The sequence below is a fragment of the Rhamphochromis longiceps genome, linkage group LG19, assembly GCF_057381845.1.
Source record: "Rhamphochromis longiceps isolate RC_006_pf linkage group LG19, R_longiceps_female_GT1.1, whole genome shotgun sequence".
Lineage (NCBI taxonomy): Eukaryota > Metazoa > Chordata > Actinopteri > Cichliformes > Cichlidae > Rhamphochromis > Rhamphochromis longiceps.
In genome coordinates this window covers 9,925,670-9,943,209 of record NC_140575.1, presented here as the reverse complement: position 1 = coordinate 9,943,209, position 17,540 = coordinate 9,925,670, and the positions used below count along the sequence as shown (strand labels likewise).

Below are 17,540 nucleotides of genomic sequence, written 5' to 3'. Positions count from 1 at the left end.
CATTTAAATATCCCCAAATGATATGTCCACGTGTAGTTAGAAACATGAAGAGTTTGCCAAGTTGGTATTTAATTAGGGAAATTCAATAAGAAACGTGACATTATTCTATTACAAAAAAAGTACAAAGTTTTCTTTGTATAAGCAAAAGGAGAGAGAGCTTGAAAAACACAAGTTTTAATTTTAAAAATCGCATGGCTGAATACTGTACTGTATTTGATACAAAAACATGTGAGGCACTTCATTTAAAATCAGCTTAGTGTATCTACAACTTGCTCATAGATCTCTAATAACTGACACCTGAAAAACCGTGTCTGCAGCTATTTACCAAGTCGTCTCTTCACTGCTTAGATTAATTTTATTGACCCATAATCGATGGATGGACTCGTTACTAAACAGAAAACAATAAAACCGGACAGATAATGAAATTCTAACAGTGTTTCAGTTTTCTCAGTTCAACATTGATATAATCTTAATAATGAACGATCGTCACAGCAAGTAGTACATTCACTCAATATTTGAGTGCTTACTGAATAGGAAAAACCTAAACTGGGATCACAGCGTTTAAACACCTCTGTTGTTGGGAATCAATCAAGTTTCTGCTTTAAAATGCCCGTTTTATTTATGTGAATGATGCCACGACTATTACCTGTACTTCACATGCTCATTCATCAATATTTGTCTAATCAATTGCTCTGATTTCTCTGTAGGAATAGACTGGTTCAAGAACAGTTGACACCCAGCAGTGCAGATATCCTAATACACAACACCGTTTTTGATTACCAGCACTGAAATCTCAACTGGGAAGAGCATTTTAAGAGTGCTATATCACTCTTCACTGAGGCAGAAATCATATAGAAATGTTATATAATCTATAACAGTAACAGATCTGCTTAAAATAGTGGCCTGAAATGTATTTTTCTTTTCTGTTAAATATTTTCATTTCAAATCCAACAGTGACATTGAAATGTTACATAATAAAACAGACAGAAAAGAAAAAACAAACAGTAAATGGTTGTAATTTTTTGCAGTGTTAAAGCTTATCAAGGCCACCAGGTGGATGGGAGTTCCATCAGGTTAATAACAGAAACACTAAACTCAATTCATTATGAATTCATCATTTATTACATTACAGTTTTAGAGAGCAGTTACTAACTCCTAAGGTAAAGCTGATACTTTCTTTTTCTAAGAATAACCAGCAGTTGTTTCCATTCAAAACTGTAAAAAAGCTCAATTTTTCTAATGCCAGAGAAAGCATTTAAAATACATTGTGTCTGAAATTAAGTTGGTGATTTTATAGTCATTTTCTAAAATTTAAGCCACATCACACTGACGAATTATACTTTCATTACTTCTTCCATCCACCTGGTCCCACCTTGGGTAACATACAGTTAAAAATGATAGCAAATATTTGGACAAGAACCTGATACCCACTGAGGGGTAAAGAAAGTCAACATGACAGGACTGCCTGCTGAAAAGTACTTTTTAAATGAAGTGTTTCAGGCAACCCCGGTGAATTTCTTTGAGGTGCTTCAGACTAAACGTGGCTCATTTCTGCAGAGTCCTGCATACAATAACTGTCAGCTTTGCTGTGTACAACTTCATGGCAGGAAACCGGTTTATTTCATCTACTGACCAAAATAACAGATGTGTAGAAAAACCTAGAAGTGAATTTCACCACTTAACAAACTTTACAAGATTTACCAGCAACTGGTTGGTGGCTGGAATAACATCTCACACTGGAACTAACTGGTAACAGTCTAAAGTGCTAATGGTCTTTGCAGCAGATTGACAGGTACTTCTTTGGGTGGATTAGGACGGATGCAGAAGCTCTAACAGGGCTCCAACTGCACCAAAGTAACCCTAAAAACAGCAACAAATGGCACAAGGTGGCAGTTAGAAGTTAGAAGATACTATACATGTGGTCTTTGATGGGAGTAAGGGGTAAACTTACTAACCTCATGGCGAAGGAAGAGTGCCTTGAGCTGACCTTTAGACCAGTAGTCCATGGCATAAGCCAACAGCTTCATAGAGAGGGTGTTCACTCTTAGGAAGTTCCCAACAAACAACACAGTCTCGATGTTCTTTACAAAAAAAAAAAAAAAACAAGAATAGGAATGTAAACTATTAGTGCCTAAACAACTGATGAGAGACACCAGAGTTTTAGAATAACTGATATCACACTAGAAAAACAAGGGAAATAATGTAACTCATTCATAGCTCAAGGAAAGAAGATCCACAATGCAGTTTACCTCCTCTACGCCTTCATAGCCCTGTACAATGCTGCTTGATCAAGACGGCACAAGGCAGCACCGTAAAGAGGCTGAACGCAAAGAGGAAACAGACAGTAGGAACTGCAGGGGGCAGACTGTTCAACAGAGGAAGACAAAAAAACCTCCTCAAACCTTTTTATAGTTGTGCAACTGGGAACACAAATCCTAATTCCTTGCAGTCTCTGAATGAACAATGAGGTAGATGGTAGCATATATAGTCTGTAAGTGTAGCTGATTTGATCATTTAGAGGCTACACAGCATCCTCCATCCATCTAGGTGGCTCACCTGACAGTTTTACATCATATATATCTGCAATCGCGGCATTAAGACTCACAGTGCAACAAATGCACACTTAAGGTGTGGCTGTTACATTGTCATCACTACTAACCTCATTCAGAGCACACATTCTGGTGATGGAGCCGATGTTATTGGTGATGGTGACCAGTGTTGCCCTGGCCAGGTCCTCTTTAGAAACAGACTCCCTCTTATCTTTAGACATCATGTTGCCGAAACTGCCAAAGCAAGGCAAGATTTATGTTTGGAAGGTCGCTCAATTTTAGAAGCTGAGCAATTATAATTCTGCCTTTGACGTACAGCAATACTGAACATCTTATAAACAACACCAAAGCGGACAGAATACGTCAAAGTACATTCGTTTTTAAGACAGATATAGCTAAACATTGAAAGCTGCAGTGATGGATCTGTAATTTAGAGCTTACTTTTTTACTAAATTTCAATTGTGAGATTCAAAATTAAGTAAACTTAGCACAGTCCTGGTTCCTTGAATCATCTACTTATGCTGGAACATATCACAAACAGGGTTGTGATATAAAGAATGAACAAAGGCAGCAGCTTTAAAACGCACCTTGAGGCCACAGCCCAGCCTGGCAGCCCAAACCTCTCATAGTCCCCTCCATAGATGTCTCGCACCAGCTTGTCCACACGCGTGCTCTCCCCCTGAGAAGCCATTTCTAAGGCTTCCTCAAATGTAGAGCAGCCGGTCAGCAGGCAACACAGGCCAAGGAAGGTCCCACCACCAAGGCTGTGAACACATGCAAAGTGACATGTAAGGCGTATGTAAATCAAGACATCTTAGAGTAAAATAAAGTGTTTAGGTTCTGAAATTACAGGGGAAAGATACGTCTATGCATTAGAGACTGCTCATTCAAATACATGAGTTCTTTCCCAGTACAGAGGACAGAGGGCCATTATGTGGAGAAAGAAACAAGCATTCATGAGTCCCTTTCAAAGCCAGCAGACAGAAAAACCACATGTGAAAACAAACTAGAGGGCAGACTACAAAGGATTTTTTTCTCCCTCTACCTAAAGAAAAAAAAAAAAAGACTATAATTGACCATTTTAAATGTACGGACTAAATCCAGAACGAATGAATTATTTTTTGTCAAGAAAGCAGTTTGTAATGAAAGTGGAAGGTAACGGGAACGTCACACAAAGGCACCGACTCGACTGGACTGCACCTTCCTGAATCACATTAGTCTGGTGTCACGTAGTTTACCCTTTGCTAGTGTCACAATGCTCTTCTCTAATTCATCTTCCTCTCTTAGGACCAAGGGCTGAAACTAAAAAAAAAGAAGGATGAAAGGTAGGAAAACCCAGCCGGTGCCCATGCTAGTCATGGCCTTTTAGACCTCAAAAGTTGCACTTCACCTAACCTGTAATATCCAAACGTAACCCAAGATTATCAAATTACATTTAATACACAAGTTCGCTTTAAGGTTACTAAATGTAGGCGAATGCTATTTTCCACTTCACTCCTACTCACTTCCCAATAGCACAGAACCTGTTAAGCATCTCATCTGCCATCCAGCTCATCATTACCTGGTCCCAGTGACTCGTTTGTAGTTGTTCTCAGAGTAGACTGCCAGGATACTGACCCCAGACCCTATATTGACCAGCAGCAGAGGATAAGGATTCTCCAGTGTACATGGCTTCTGGACACAGTGGTCTGGGTCTGCAGGATTTTCAAAGTAGTAACACTCTGAGGGACCGCTAGACATCACCGAGTCGAGGTACAGCACCCCCCGAATCAAACAGTCCAGCTCATCCAGCTTGTGAAGCTCCAGGTCAGCCATCTTTGTTTTTCCCCCGAAAGGAGAGAGGGGAAAAAAAAGAAGTGGGAGAAGGAGCAGAGATAACATCAGAAAAGTGATGTGGTCTGGAGAATACAGAAGCAGGAAAGTGGATGATGGGGAGGGGATAGGGACAAAGATCAGTGAGCAGGCATTTTTATTATAATATAATAAAAATAATTTAATTTGTCCAATTAAATCAGTTCATTGGAAAGTGAGTATGTGTGTGTGTACATGTTTGCTCAACTTCCAACACATTTGTGCTTAGATGAAGCCAAAAACAGTGCTACAGTTCATGGCTCATCTCATGATCTTTACTGACCCTAGACTGCCAGCCCCACCCAGCAGAAGTAGCATGTTCTCGGTCTCACCAATCTCTCCAGTGTTTCCAATGGATATTGTTTGCGCCGTCTCTATGCTCATCTCATTTGCCTGCCCCCCACCCCTCCTGATCGACCAAGGCAAATAGCTTTTATTCCAATCTATACCCAACGCCCTACAAGATAACCCCCCACCCCCCAAAACAGAGCACAACAGCAGACCCACCATACGGAAATCAGACTCAAACTTGTACGCCCCCCCTCCGGTGGCGCACAGGGTGGTGTGAAGGCTGGAGAAGTGCTTGTCGCGGCCCATCTGCAGGAAGGCTGGGAGGTCGTGCGTAGGAAAGCGAATAAAGTGCAGGTTGCCCTTCCTGCCGCACAGCGTCAGGTCCTGCAGCTCCAGGTGAACGTCCCTGATGCCAGTCTTGCCATAGGCGGTGTTGGAGGTCAGGTAGCGCCGGATGCTCTTCAGATTCTCCACCTCTTCTTGCTCCTCTTCCGCTGTGATGTCTTTGGGCTCAAAGTAAACGAGCTTCACCAGAGTGCCTCCGATGTCCATCCCAAACCAGGGGAATGCTACATTATGTGAGATAACACATGCAAAACTGATGTTCACCCTCGTTTTTGTAAATAAAAATATTTTGCACATTGATGAAAAATACATACATCTACAAATATAAAATATTTATGGTAAATGGCACATATAAAGCTGAGTTTTCAGCGTTCACCCAGATGATGGCAAAGCTGCTTCATCCATAGATGCAACAGCACAGTGTGTACCGCTAACGCCATCTTGTTGCAAAAAGGAAAAAAAAAAAAATTCTGGCTATGTGCTGCCACTACAGCCCACCAATAATAAATACATCGGATGCCAAATTAGTCACACATTTGCTATAAACCAAGTACAGTGGAAGGCCAGCGCAAATATACATTTTTTTAATTTATGTGACCAACTGCGGGGTTTTCTTGCCAAACCTATATTATCAACAGCGACTGTCTTTAATGGGGAACGCCTCTGATTTTTTTTTTATTTTTTTTTTTTTATTGTAGACATACAGCAGCCCCCTTTTCCCAGTAAATACACCAAGCCCACGCTGCCAACATTAACACATACGCGGCCTCGTTTTCTTCACAGAGTCGTGTCGATGCCTCGTCGCCGACTGGGAAGTCCGCCGGTCGGATGTGGCCCTTCCTGCGGTAGTGGCACTCTCACTGTTGGGCTCGTTTCTGAAATGAACGGGCATCTCCTTGTCGGACCGCGGCTGCTTCGAGGGCGTTTCGTTTTCGTCAATAATATCATCGTCGTCTCGCTGGTGGCCATTGAACGCCATTGAAATGACTAATTAGCTACATATAGGCTGACTGCTCGGTCAAATGAAACAAAATGATTTATGAGGACAATGAATTTTGAAGCTCAACGAGGTAGCTAATTAGGTAGCTAAGTAGCTAACAGTCCTTTGAAAAGGCTGGGCTACATGTCCTTTTTGTGTTCGCTGTCAAGACAGAGGTGGGCGGGGCTAACGTGTTAGTGAAGGACGCAACGACCAATCAAACGGCGACATTGACAGTCGGGAAAACGGTTTATAAAAAGAGGCTGATGTCACTTTTTTTCTTCATAGTATGAAAAACGTGATGTCTGGGAGTAGAAAATAGGTTAAATATACACAAGTCAAACTTTGTATTGTTCTGTTGTCTCTTATTCAAAACTCTTATTTAAATAGCGCAAATAAAAAAAATAGGAAAAAATAAACTTGAACTTTGAAAACTAAAGTAATATATAGAACAAATAACCGTAGTTTTAGTATTCAGTTATATTATAAAATATAAAATATAAAACTAAGACGAAACTAATAAAAAATAAACTAAAACATTTAAACAACAGACTGAAAAAAGCAAACCAACTGAAACTAAGATGAAATAAAAACAAAGTCAAAACGAAAGGGAAAAAATTACAAATTACATAACTATCTTATATTACAGACACATTGACAGATAGACAGAAGCATAGTTTTAGAGGCATTACTAGTAACACAATTTCATGAAATACAGTAAATATAATGAGACAATCTGAATTTTATTTCATGGCCTATTATGCCTGATTATATGCAACTATTTCCTAAAGGAATTCAGTGGTTACAGTTTAAAAAACAAAAAATAAAACAAAACAAAAACATACATCTTTTCAGAAATTCAAGTTTATTGATGTGAATGATGAAGTGCAAAGCCAAATCAGTGCATATAAATTTTAGGAACTTTTACATTTTTACAGATTACATAACCACATGAACTGTAATTATGTCATCACCTCAGCAGCTCAAAAAGGCTCTTAAAAAGTGCAAAAGATTTTCCTTAAAATTTCATTATTGACATAACTATGTACAATAAAACCTCTCAACTTACAGAACAAACCTAAACAGGTTTTTATTTAAAGGAGAAAAATCATCTATTGACGACTTAAATGTTGAATCAAACATTTGCACCATATAAGACAACCTTAGGCTTAAATTGTGCCAATTGTTGCAAAAGTAGGTGCCAGTTGCAAAATATAGTTATTGACATTTTCTAACCGTAAAATAACATTGATTAAATTTAAACACACATTTAGATACATGAAAGCAGAAGAGGACACGTGTCAAACGCCATAGACAAACACCCAGGTTATGATACAACTATCACTGCCATGATACGAAAACACTTACCTGCTGTTTAAAAAAAAAAAAAAAAATTATGCAGGGATTAGCTGACTGACTGCTTGATTGCTGAGTGTTTGTTTTTTTTTTATGTTAACAGCACATCAATCTTTCTTAAAATAAGTAATTAGGTATCTATATAGGACTTGGAGAAGGCATTTGACCGTGTCCCTCGGGGTGTCCTGTGGGAGGTACTGCGGGAGTATGGGGTGTCTGGCCCATTGCTACGGGCCATTTGATCCCTGTACAACCGTTGCAGGAGCTTGGTTCGCAATGCCAGCAGTAAGTCTGACTCGTTCCCGGTGGGTGATGGGCTCCGCCAGGGCTGCCCTTTGTCACCGATTTTGTTCATCATTTTTATGGACAGGATTTCTAGGCGCAGCCAAGTGGCGGAGGGCTTTCACTTTGGTGGCCTCAGAATCTCATCTCTGCTTTTTGCAGATGATGTGGTTCTGTTGGCTTCATCGGGTGAGGGCCTACAGCTCGCACTGGAACGGTTCGCAGCCGAGTGTGAAGCAGCGGGAATGAGGATCAGCACCTCCAAATCTGAGGCCATGGTTCTCAGCCGGAAAAGGGTGGAGTGCCCACTCCGGGTCGGGGACGAGTTCCTGCCCCAAGTGGAGGAGTTCAAGTATCTCGGGGTCTTGTTCGCGAGTGATGGGAGAAGGGAGCCGGAGATCGACAGACGGATTGGTGCTGCGGCTGCAGTGATGCGGGCGCTGCACCGGTCCGTCGTGGTGAAGAGGGAGCTGAGTGTAAAAGCGAAGCTCTCAATTTACCGGTCAATCTACGTCCCTACCCTCACCTATGGCCACGAGCTGTGGGTAGTGACCGAAAGAACGAGATCGCGGATACAAGCGGCAGAAATGAGCTTCCTCCGAAGGGTGGCTGGCCTCTCCCTTAGAGATAGGGTGAGAAGTTCGGCCATCCAGGAGGGGCTCAGAGTAGAGCCGCTGCTCCTCCACATCGAAAGGAGCCAGCTGAGGTGGTTCGGGCATCTGACAAGGATGCCTCCTGGGTGAGGTGTTCCAGGCATGTCCCACCGGGAGGAGGCCCCGGGGCAGACCCAGGACACACTGGAGAGATTATATCTCTCGGCTGGCCTGGGAACGCCTTGGTGTTCCCCCGGATAAACTGGAGGAGGTGGCTGGGGAGAGGGAGGTCTGGGCCTCTCTGCTTAGGCTGCTGCCCCCGCGACCCGGCCTCGGATAAAGCGGATGAAGATGGATGGTATCTATATAGCACATATATATATATATAAATATTTACAAATAAATACATTTAAAGCCATATTTCCCCACTATGAATAGGGGAAAACAAAGAATTTACACTGTGGTGAACTACTGGTACTCCTGCCTCCACAGTCCCCAGCAAGCCAAACTCAGGTCCTTGATTCATTAACTCATGCTGGATGACAGCCAACAGTCTTATCTAGCTTGTCAGAGAACATGCAAACAATGATTAATACACGCCTTTAAAAAAAACACACATTTGCATCGCACAAGTGCATAAATAACCTGAGATTGTAACCCAGTTCTATGAAGTGACCCGACTAGAATAGTAAGGGTAGACTTAGTTTTTGTTCCCTATAGTCAACCTCACTCAATAATAAAGACATAAAATGTCAAACTTAAGAGCAGAATGGTCATTAGTGACGTGATCAAAGGTCTGCAGAGCCAGCTGTAATTACTGTAGGTAATTATTAAACTGCTGCCTCATGCCAACCCATGGCAGTGATTTCATTAAGGCACCTAAAATCCTTTTCAAAAGCCTTAAAGTCTAATCTTCTCTTTCATTCCAGGTATTATATCCCCTTATTTGTTAAACCTCCACACCATCAGCATTGCACAGGCACCCACTCCTGCAGCGGCCAGAATGTACTTTGCGTTAGGTGATTGGCTGAGACAGGTCCACGGAGCTGAAGTATCTGCTAGCTCTTCTCCTGCTTTGAAGGTGGTGTTTAAACTCCCAGAATCAGCAGCAGCATGTGGGAATGACGGTGGTGCCGAGGAGATTTCTTTGGCCGTTTCACCATTGACGTCTAGGTTAGGGATAGATGGCTCACCGGACGCATGTATCACCAGCTCCTGTGTTTCAAAGCTTTGACACGGCGACTCAAACTGGTTCTCCTCAGGTTCGTTATGGTTGAGATTAGCGAAGCCGGTCTCCTGGCATGGCAGTGGCGTGACTGTAGTAACTGTGGAGTTGAAAGAGGACACGTCATCCGGTGGAGCTTCACTTATTTCCAGACGCTCAGTGTTGCCCGAGTAGGGCTGCGGCTCTGAGCTGGACGCGAGGATGGTAGGACTGGGTTGATTTTGCGGTTGGATGCTGACGAGTTGCCCTGGCTTGCTCAGACAAACATCATCATTAAGAGAGGCCTCCATCACTGGAGTACCAGGCCTGGGGGAGGCTTCAGCTGCAGTTTCAACAATCTGGGGGGGAAATTCATAACAGAGGTCAATTTTATTGCCAAACTGCAATTTTTCAATGTCCTAACTTTCAGGTATGTGTAAAAGCTTATAGGTTCGTTAAAAGCACCTATATGGAGGTCTGGTAATAACACTAATACATACTACTGTCAAAAATGCTAACTTAAGTTTCCATTAAATATATTACATGTCATACAGGAGAACTTTTATACCGGATTTTCTCACTTGTACACGTTTAATTGTATTCTAGAATATTTTCCTCTCTGACATTTTGAATGAACTCATCATTACCAAAAGTTTACAAATAAATGTGCAGGATGGGTTTTATGAAAAGATGTCTTGTGAAAGATTAGGCCTATAAGACTGCTAGAAATTGTTTTTGTGTGTGTGCCTTCCAGTTTTTTTGTATACCCTGCAGTAATGTGAGCATGTGGCTTAATGGCACACGTCCAGTGGTGTTATGCCCTTACAGTGACTGTCAGCTGGAGACTTTTACTCGCCAGAAAATACAGTAATGTCCCAACAAAGGTCGAACTAGCAAGGCCCTTTAAAAAATTACACATTTTTCAACATACTTTTTAGGGTTCAAGGATATACACAATATACAGTAGTTGGATCATTAAAAAAAGTTACTTACTTACAAAAAGAAGAAAAGGCTACAATCGTACTGCAATACTATTAGCAAAGGTTATTTTTGTATGTATTTGGAAACAATTGTAGCAACTCTTTGCATGTTCTCTGTCCACAGATTACTGTTCTTAGTATAATTAATTTAATGTAACTTTATATTTATAGAAATGAAATTTCTCTAGAAAAGAGAGAAAAAAAATGCCGAGTATACCACCCAAAGAAACCACAGAGGTAAAGCTTCTCATTTTGAACGAAATGCTGCCTAAGGTGGTTTAAGCACCAAGCTAAGTTAAGTGAATATCAGACAGCACTGTTGCAGGAGGTGCCATTATTCAAGTCTTAAAATGATCATATTTTAGTATTCACCTGTGTAGAAGGAGGCCCAGAAATCTCTTCAGGCTGTGAGACAGCATCAGGATTTTTGTTCAATGGAGGAGTGCTGTCCTGGACCGGAGGCTTCTCTGGGGTCCTTGTGTAGAAAGAGGGTCCATCAGTCACATCAGAGTTGATCTGGGCTTCAGGTGGACTCTCTGGCTCCTTGTTCTTTTTGGTAATCCTGCTTCTGAGAGGATCGGCTTCATGGTGTTCAGTTGGATGTGGTGGTGGAGGAGTGGTTTCCCTGTTGACAGTAATGGCACCATCTCCAGAGCCCACCTGAGCTCCAGCAGCAATATTTTGGATATCTGATTCAGAGTTTTCCTCTGGCTCCTTGCGAAAATTAATTCCTCTCTCTGTGGATGTCACCCGAATGTGTGTGGTCTTGGGGGAAGCAGGAGGTGTTGATGGAGGATGTGCCACTTCAATCTGTGTTGACTTTGGAGGCTCAGGGACAGGCTCAGGTGGGGAAACAACTTTGGGACCTGGGTCTGCAGCACTCTGGGGGGTTTGTGGCAGTGTTGGAATTTTCGGAGAGGGTGGGGCCTGGATAGCTGGCTCTGGGGGAGCTGGAGGAGCTGAAGGAGCTGCAGGAGCTACAGCTGGCAGAGCTAGAGCATCCCGACTGTTATCACCACTCTCTGGAATGGGCAGATGACCGGCAGATGGTGCCGGGTGGACGTGTGCCGTGACAACAGACGTTGGAGAGGAGCTGGGGTTGGAATCTAGGGCAAAGGAAACAGTTCTGCTATTTAAATCTCTCATGACATCCTATCAGTAAATCTCTGTGAAATCCTGAAGGACTACCTAAATGTGAAACTATACAGAAATGAATTTGTCATGAACTCTGCGATGCTGCATATACACATATATATACATTTTCATTTTAAAAATGAAAATGTATATATTTATTCTATATGCAACACGCTCTGCATAGTGTTCTTCAAAAAGGAATCCATTTAAATTGTAACAGTTTTCCAAGCAGTGTTTACAAATGATGAATCCAATATACTTTAGTCTTGGATCTAAACAAACAGAGTAATGTTTGTTGTATAATAATGTATATATAATCACTTTTCTGAGCGACTGTAAACATGTTTGGGTTGAAACATATTTGCATTATCTGCACAAGCTGTTTATGTTTCGGAGAAGGTTGAGTTCAAACTGTCATTTCCAGCACGCTGAGTAATCCAACAAACCAGGACATAAAAAAAAAAAAATAATCTGGTCTAGATTAGCAAAAACACAGGATGTATTACAGCATGTCATTACTTATTTGATAAAAATGGTGCCAACAATGGAGAAATTGCTTGTGAAAACATTTTGCAGAAATAACTTCTATTACTTTCTGTATGACTATCAGTCTCTCACATTGTTCTTCCACCCTTCTTCACAGCGTCACTTCAGTTTACTGCGGTTTGCAGGCATTCAACTTTTCAGTTTTCTACTTGTCAATAGGTGTTTTCACTGAAGAACTTCAGAAATGACTTTGAACCGTTCCCATACTGTTGGACAGGAACAGGATCATTGCTGATGTCTTTCCTCTGGGGAACTGGTTACATACCTGAATGCTTCAGATTTAAAAATGGCCTTTATCAACTGCTTTTGTAGAGGTTTTCACACTTGCTACTTAGTAATTCACACATTACCTCTGCTCTATAGCTTAGTTTTTGTTATATAAATACTGACAAGTGTGCTTTGTCATGTCAAAAGTGTGTACCAAGACTGTATCCGTTACTGCTTGCATAAACTTCAACACTATCATGTACGGTGCTGGGTAAATTATTTGGCAACTTACTGTTAACATCTGTTAGAGCGTTGTATTCTGCTCTGATCTCCGCTGCAATGGTTCTCTTCTCACATGCCTCAAGCGCCTCAATGAACTGCTCGGGCCAGTTTTCTCTTCTTTTCAGGCAGTCCAAAAGAAGCATCATGCCTTGATAATTCCCACTTGTCTCAGTTTTTGCCTCAATGACGTCCTAAGATTTGTTAAAAAATAGATCAAGTGAGAAAACAAACTCAGTTTAATAGATAACAGACAAATCATCAGTAGTTTAGTCTTTAAAATATGCCTTTACCAGTGCTAATGCCCTTTACTGTTCGGTTATCAATAAACAACCAACCAATCAACCACAAAGCTAATTTAATCAGTGACACTAGTGTGTTTACCAAAACAACAAATGTAATTTTTACAGTGAGAGTCGTGCAAGGAATAGCAAAATAGCTTGAGGCCTTTTTTGGGGTTGCCTAACTAACAAGGCTTGTACTGCTCGATGTGTTTCCATAGGAGCATTAAATAGTCATTAAAGACAGCAAATAATAGGTTGGTTTAAATGAACACTTTCTGATTTAAATAAAGAAATGCAGGCTACTGTATTTAAACACAGTTCACATGTAGCTATACAACATGGTAATATACAGAAAAGAAGGTATCAGACTGAGTATACTTGGGGTGCATCTAAACAGAACAACAAAATTCTTAGTCTGAGAGCTTTCTGAAACATACCCTGTCGTAAGCAGTCAGGCAAGGCAGATGCATCATTATTTCTCTCGGTTTCACCTTGGAAACGATGATTGCCATATTCCGCCGTATGTATCCATCGTACAGTTTGTCACTGGCGAACGACATCTGGAAAAGTCAAAGGGCAAAAATATTACAAATGTTTACTTTTGTTATCAACTCTCAGATTCTACAGCTGCACACCCAGATAAACACTTTACTACATTTCAAAATGTCAGATAACACCATTTTATATTTTATTTTTTTAGCCTCACTACAAATGATGTGTGAAAGTACCCTAAAAGTGAAACCATGAAACCGGATTGAAAAGCACAGTGAGGGGATTCTTTTCCAATGAAAGTGAAAGTGAAAGAGAAAATGCAAGCAAAGGGCAGCAAAGGAGGGAAATTGCTTTTCTTTCATTTAGAAACCTCTTTTTTCCTTTTAGTCTTGACAAAGCCAAAAATCACCTCCCAAAGGGAATAATACACTCGTAGTATCAAGGTTGCAGCCGCCTGGAGTAAGAAGAAAGAAAGCAGGCTCCACTAATCACTGATTAATCATCTGCAGGATTTAATACCTGACTTTCCAATGTGCAGTATTAAGCCCCTGTTCTAAAACACGGTTGCATATTTTTAGGGTCAAATGAAGGCTTGGGATCACTTATTTGTGTTGAATACACTTTAAGCCCTTTCATTTGTTTTTACCTAAACAGCTAGATTAGCATCTGCTATGAGGGGGGAGTCATTTTCACAGAATATCAGTGTCACTGCCAGAGATGGGCAGTAACGCGTTACTGTAATCTGATTACTTTTTTCGAGTAACGAGTAAAGTAAGGGATTACTATTGCAAAAACGGTAATTAGATTACCGTTACTTTCCCGTAGGAACGCTGCGTTACTGCGTTACTAAAACCGTGATTTTTTGCGAGAATGTCTCATGACAGTGAGGTAAGCGAGTGCACCGTTAGTGACAACAGCTGTGTGCAGATCAACAATGGATCACATATCGATTGTGGGATGGAGTATGAGCGTGCAGCGTTTAAAGCGTGGAAGTACTGACCTTACTTTGAGTTTGATTCCATAAAAAGTGACAAAAACATTAGTGTCCATCGTGCGTGGGAAGAAAACTTCTTTTTACAGCGAAAAAAAAACCCCCTAAACTTCCAAGCAGGCACCGAGTGCGCAACGACGTAATGGGAAACTCACAGAGAAACTCGCGGATTCTTCAACTGACCGCGGCACACCTGCACCAGGGTAAACCTCCGCCTACCGCAGTCCTGCTTTGCAGGTGAAAATAGAGCAACAGGACCGCTAGTCTTTGACTTTATTTATTTTCTGCTGTGTTTTACTTGCATCTATTTGAAAGACTGAGTGTAAACACAAGAAATATTTTATTTTATGTGCTGGAATGTGCAGAAAATAGGTTTACATGTTAAACTAATTTATTCAAGTCAGAGAATGTTGCATATAATTAAATTTTTGCTTGATGCATAAAGTTAAAAGATTAAAACTAATAAAACAAGTTTTAAAAAGAGATTTTTCTATTTGATTACATTTTGTATGATGGATTATGTAGAAAAAGTAGAATTGGGCTGAAAGATCTATCGCTTTATCAGCTATTCAGGTTGTAAATCGTGTTTTTAAAAAGTAACTAAGTAATTAATTACTTTTGAAAATAAGTAATCAGTAAAGTAACGGGATTACTTTTTGTGGAAGTAATCAGTAATTAGTTACTGATTACTTTTTTCAAGTAACTTGACCAACACTGGTCACTGCTAGCTTTAAAAAAAAAAAAAAAAGATATGGGACTCTAAAGTTCTGAATAAATGTGGGACATCAGCAAAAGCAGTCTGCCTGTGGCTCAAAACGGAAGTGATGTCAGGGGGAGCAAACAAAGAGCAAAGTCTTCCTGGCTGTCTTAATAGCCCACAGAGGACATAGTTTACCTGACAGGTAGACAAAGTGTTGAACCTTAAGATTAAACAGGAAGAAGTTTTGAGAGTGTGCATTATTTCCAAGCTGGCGCCTAAGTATAAAGCGAGGAAAGATTGTAGATTAACAAGACAAGGAAGGACACAAAAATGCACCTTGACACAAGGACAGATTCTGAACAGCTGAGCCCAATGAATGACCTCTAATGTGGCAGGTCATTTCTTGCCAATATCCAAGTCTCAGGATCAAGTTTCATAGACAGTTCTGGTCCAGTAAGATATTACCACCGCAGCTATTTTAGTCCAATAAAAACTCTCAAGACAAAAAGAGGTCACAAGAAAGAAAGAAAGACATTGAGACGTTTGTTGGGTAATAACTGCTCCAACCCGTTTTGGAGGAAAACACCCAAAGAAGGTCAGAAAGGAGGAAATAGGGTGCACACAAACTACACGTACGACCGCGTGTCAGCTACTGCAATATCACGTTAAACTTTCAAATCTACTTTGGGGGTCAAACAATTCGCGACACGAAGTTTGCAAATAAATTTAAAAAGGCTACACAGCCACATCACACAGAAAGGACTGACACCTGCCTGTAAATGATCGAAACCTGTCTGAAATAACCGAGTATGTGCTAACTAAATGGAAATAACAGTCAACTGCTGCCAACAAGAAATTCGATAGACACGACACTCTCCAGCTAAAATGAATTGCTAACATTAGAGCTAAAACATCGTGTTGAGCAGCACGATTAATTTAGCTTCATAAATCGTAATGTTACATAATGTAGTGCTCACCTTTACTTTTTCGTGTCCCTGCAGCTCGTCACTCCCTTTCTACAGCGATTCCTGCACTCAGTAAAAACCTGCGTCCTCTTCGTCTTCTCACACACACATCTGCTCAGCGGTTTCCCCCCACGAGGGCTCCCTCCTGCTCTCCTATTGGAAAACAGCGCCATCAATCAAATATTGGGCCAATAGAAACTGCAATGAAGATGTAATGAAGGCGTGGCTTGCTTATACTTGACCCTAACCCTGACCTTTCTTCTGCTGTGATGGACGGCAGCCGTATTACATTGGATCTCGATTTCTGGTTTACATCTGTCCCTAATCCTTGATCCTAATCTGTGCACTCACTCACACACACACGCTGCTGTTTTCAATAGCATTTTAAAGCTGCTGCTGAATAGGGTCCAGCGTGTGGCAAGGAGAAAGCCATTGTTAACAGAAAACCATAAGAAGCCCCGTTTGCAGTATGCCATAAGCCATGTGGAAGAAGCTGCTCTGGTCAGACGAGACCAAAATGGAACTTTTTGGCCATAATGCAAATGCTATGTGTGGCAGAAAACTAACACTGCACATCACTCTGAACACACCATCCCCACTGTCAAATATGGTGGTGGCAGCATCATGCTCTCGGGGTGCTTCTCTTCAGCAGGGACAGGGAAGCTGGTCAGAGTTGATGGGAAGATGGATGGAGCCAAATACAGGGCAGTCTTGGAAGAAAACCTCTTGGAGTCTGCAAAAGACTTGAGACTGGGGCGGAGGTTCACCTTCCAGCAGGACAACGACCCTAAACATAAAGCCAGGGCAACAATGGAATGGTTTAAAACAAAACATATCCATGTGTTAGACTGGCCCAGTCAAAGTCCAGATCTAAATCCAATCGAGAATCTGTGGCAAGATCTGAAAACTGCTGTTCACAAACGCTGTCCATCTAATCTGACTGAGCTGGAGCTGTTTTGCAAAGAAGAATGGGCAAAGATTTCAGTCTGTAGATGTGCAAAGCTGGTAGAGACATACACTAAAAGACTGGCAGCTGTAACTGCAGCAAAAGGTGGTTCTACAAAGTATTGACTAAGGGGGCTGAATAATTACGCACACCCCACTTTGCAGTTATTTATTTGTAAAAAAAAAGTTTGGGATCATGTATGATTTTCGTTCCACTTCTCACGTGTGCACCACTTTGTGTTGGTCTTTCACGTGGAATTCCAATAACATTGATTCATGTTTGTGGCTGTAATGTGACAAAATGTGGAAAAGCTCAAGGGGGCCGAATACTTTTGCAAGCCACTGTACATATCAGAAATGGTCTCAGTGGAAGGGTGGCCTTCAAAAAGCCATTTTAAGGTAAGAAAACAGGGAGAGGCAGAGTTATTACAAATTACACAAGAACTGGACTGAAATTCAGTGGCAACAGATTTATGGAATGAATCAATATTGGATTTTTTAAAATTCAAATCATTGTCAGTGTGTATGCAGGAGGTTGGAGAGTGGTACAACAGTCAGCGTTGTACC

At 41.2% G+C, this 17,540-nt stretch overlaps 2 protein-coding genes across 2 annotated transcripts; both read right to left on the bottom strand.

The window, feature by feature from the left end:
- Nucleotides 1-158: 158 nt before the first annotated feature.
- Nucleotides 159-6,178, bottom strand: pank2 (pantothenate kinase 2). The gene is made up of 7 exons (XM_085391812.1): nucleotides 5,799-6,178; nucleotides 4,908-5,260; nucleotides 4,111-4,364; nucleotides 3,137-3,313; nucleotides 2,660-2,783; nucleotides 1,956-2,081; nucleotides 159-1,860 (listed from the first exon to the last, which is right to left on the bottom strand). The coding sequence occupies exons 1-7, from the start codon at nucleotides 6,013-6,015 to the stop codon at nucleotides 1,810-1,812; spliced, it is 1,302 nt and encodes a 433-aa protein (XP_085247938.1). The 5' UTR covers nucleotides 6,016-6,178; the 3' UTR covers nucleotides 159-1,809.
- Nucleotides 6,179-6,869: 691 nt separating this feature from the next.
- mavs (mitochondrial antiviral signaling protein) lies at nucleotides 6,870-16,142 on the bottom strand. Its single transcript, XM_085391901.1, has 5 exons — nucleotides 16,041-16,142; nucleotides 13,318-13,440; nucleotides 12,610-12,790; nucleotides 10,803-11,536; nucleotides 6,870-9,809 (listed from the first exon to the last, which is right to left on the bottom strand). Exons 2-5 carry the CDS (start codon nucleotides 13,438-13,440, stop codon nucleotides 9,189-9,191), a joined length of 1,659 nt encoding a protein of 552 aa, XP_085248027.1. The 5' UTR covers nucleotides 16,041-16,142; the 3' UTR covers nucleotides 6,870-9,188.
- Nucleotides 16,143-17,540: the final 1,398 nt, after the last annotated feature.

What these genes read in the sequence shown, in the direction of transcription:
- mavs (XM_085391901.1), bottom strand. Translation starts at nt 13,440, where the DNA reads ATGTCGTTCGCCAGTGACAAACTGTACGATGGATACATACGGCGGAAT. An exon ending in GCCTGACTGCTTACGACAGG is followed by an intron (nt 12,791 to 13,317) that starts GTATGTTTCAGA and finishes AACAAATCTTAG; the next exon opens with GACGTCATTGAGGCAAAAAC. An exon ending in CGCTCTAACAGATGTTAACA is followed by an intron (nt 11,537 to 12,609) that starts GTAAGTTGCCAA and finishes CCTTTGCCCTAG; the next exon opens with ATTCCAACCCCAGCTCCTCT.
- pank2 (XM_085391812.1), bottom strand. Translation starts at nt 6,015, where the DNA reads ATGGCGTTCAATGGCCACCAGCGAGACGACGATGATATTATTGACGAA. An exon ending in TTGAGTCTGATTTCCGTATG is followed by an intron (nt 4,365 to 4,907) that starts GTGGGTCTGCTG and finishes GGAAAAACAAAG; the next exon opens with ATGGCTGACCTGGAGCTTCA. An exon ending in CACTCTTCCTTCGCCATGAG is followed by an intron (nt 1,861 to 1,955) that starts GTTAGTAAGTTT and finishes TGCTGTTTTTAG; the next exon opens with GGTTACTTTGGTGCAGTTGG.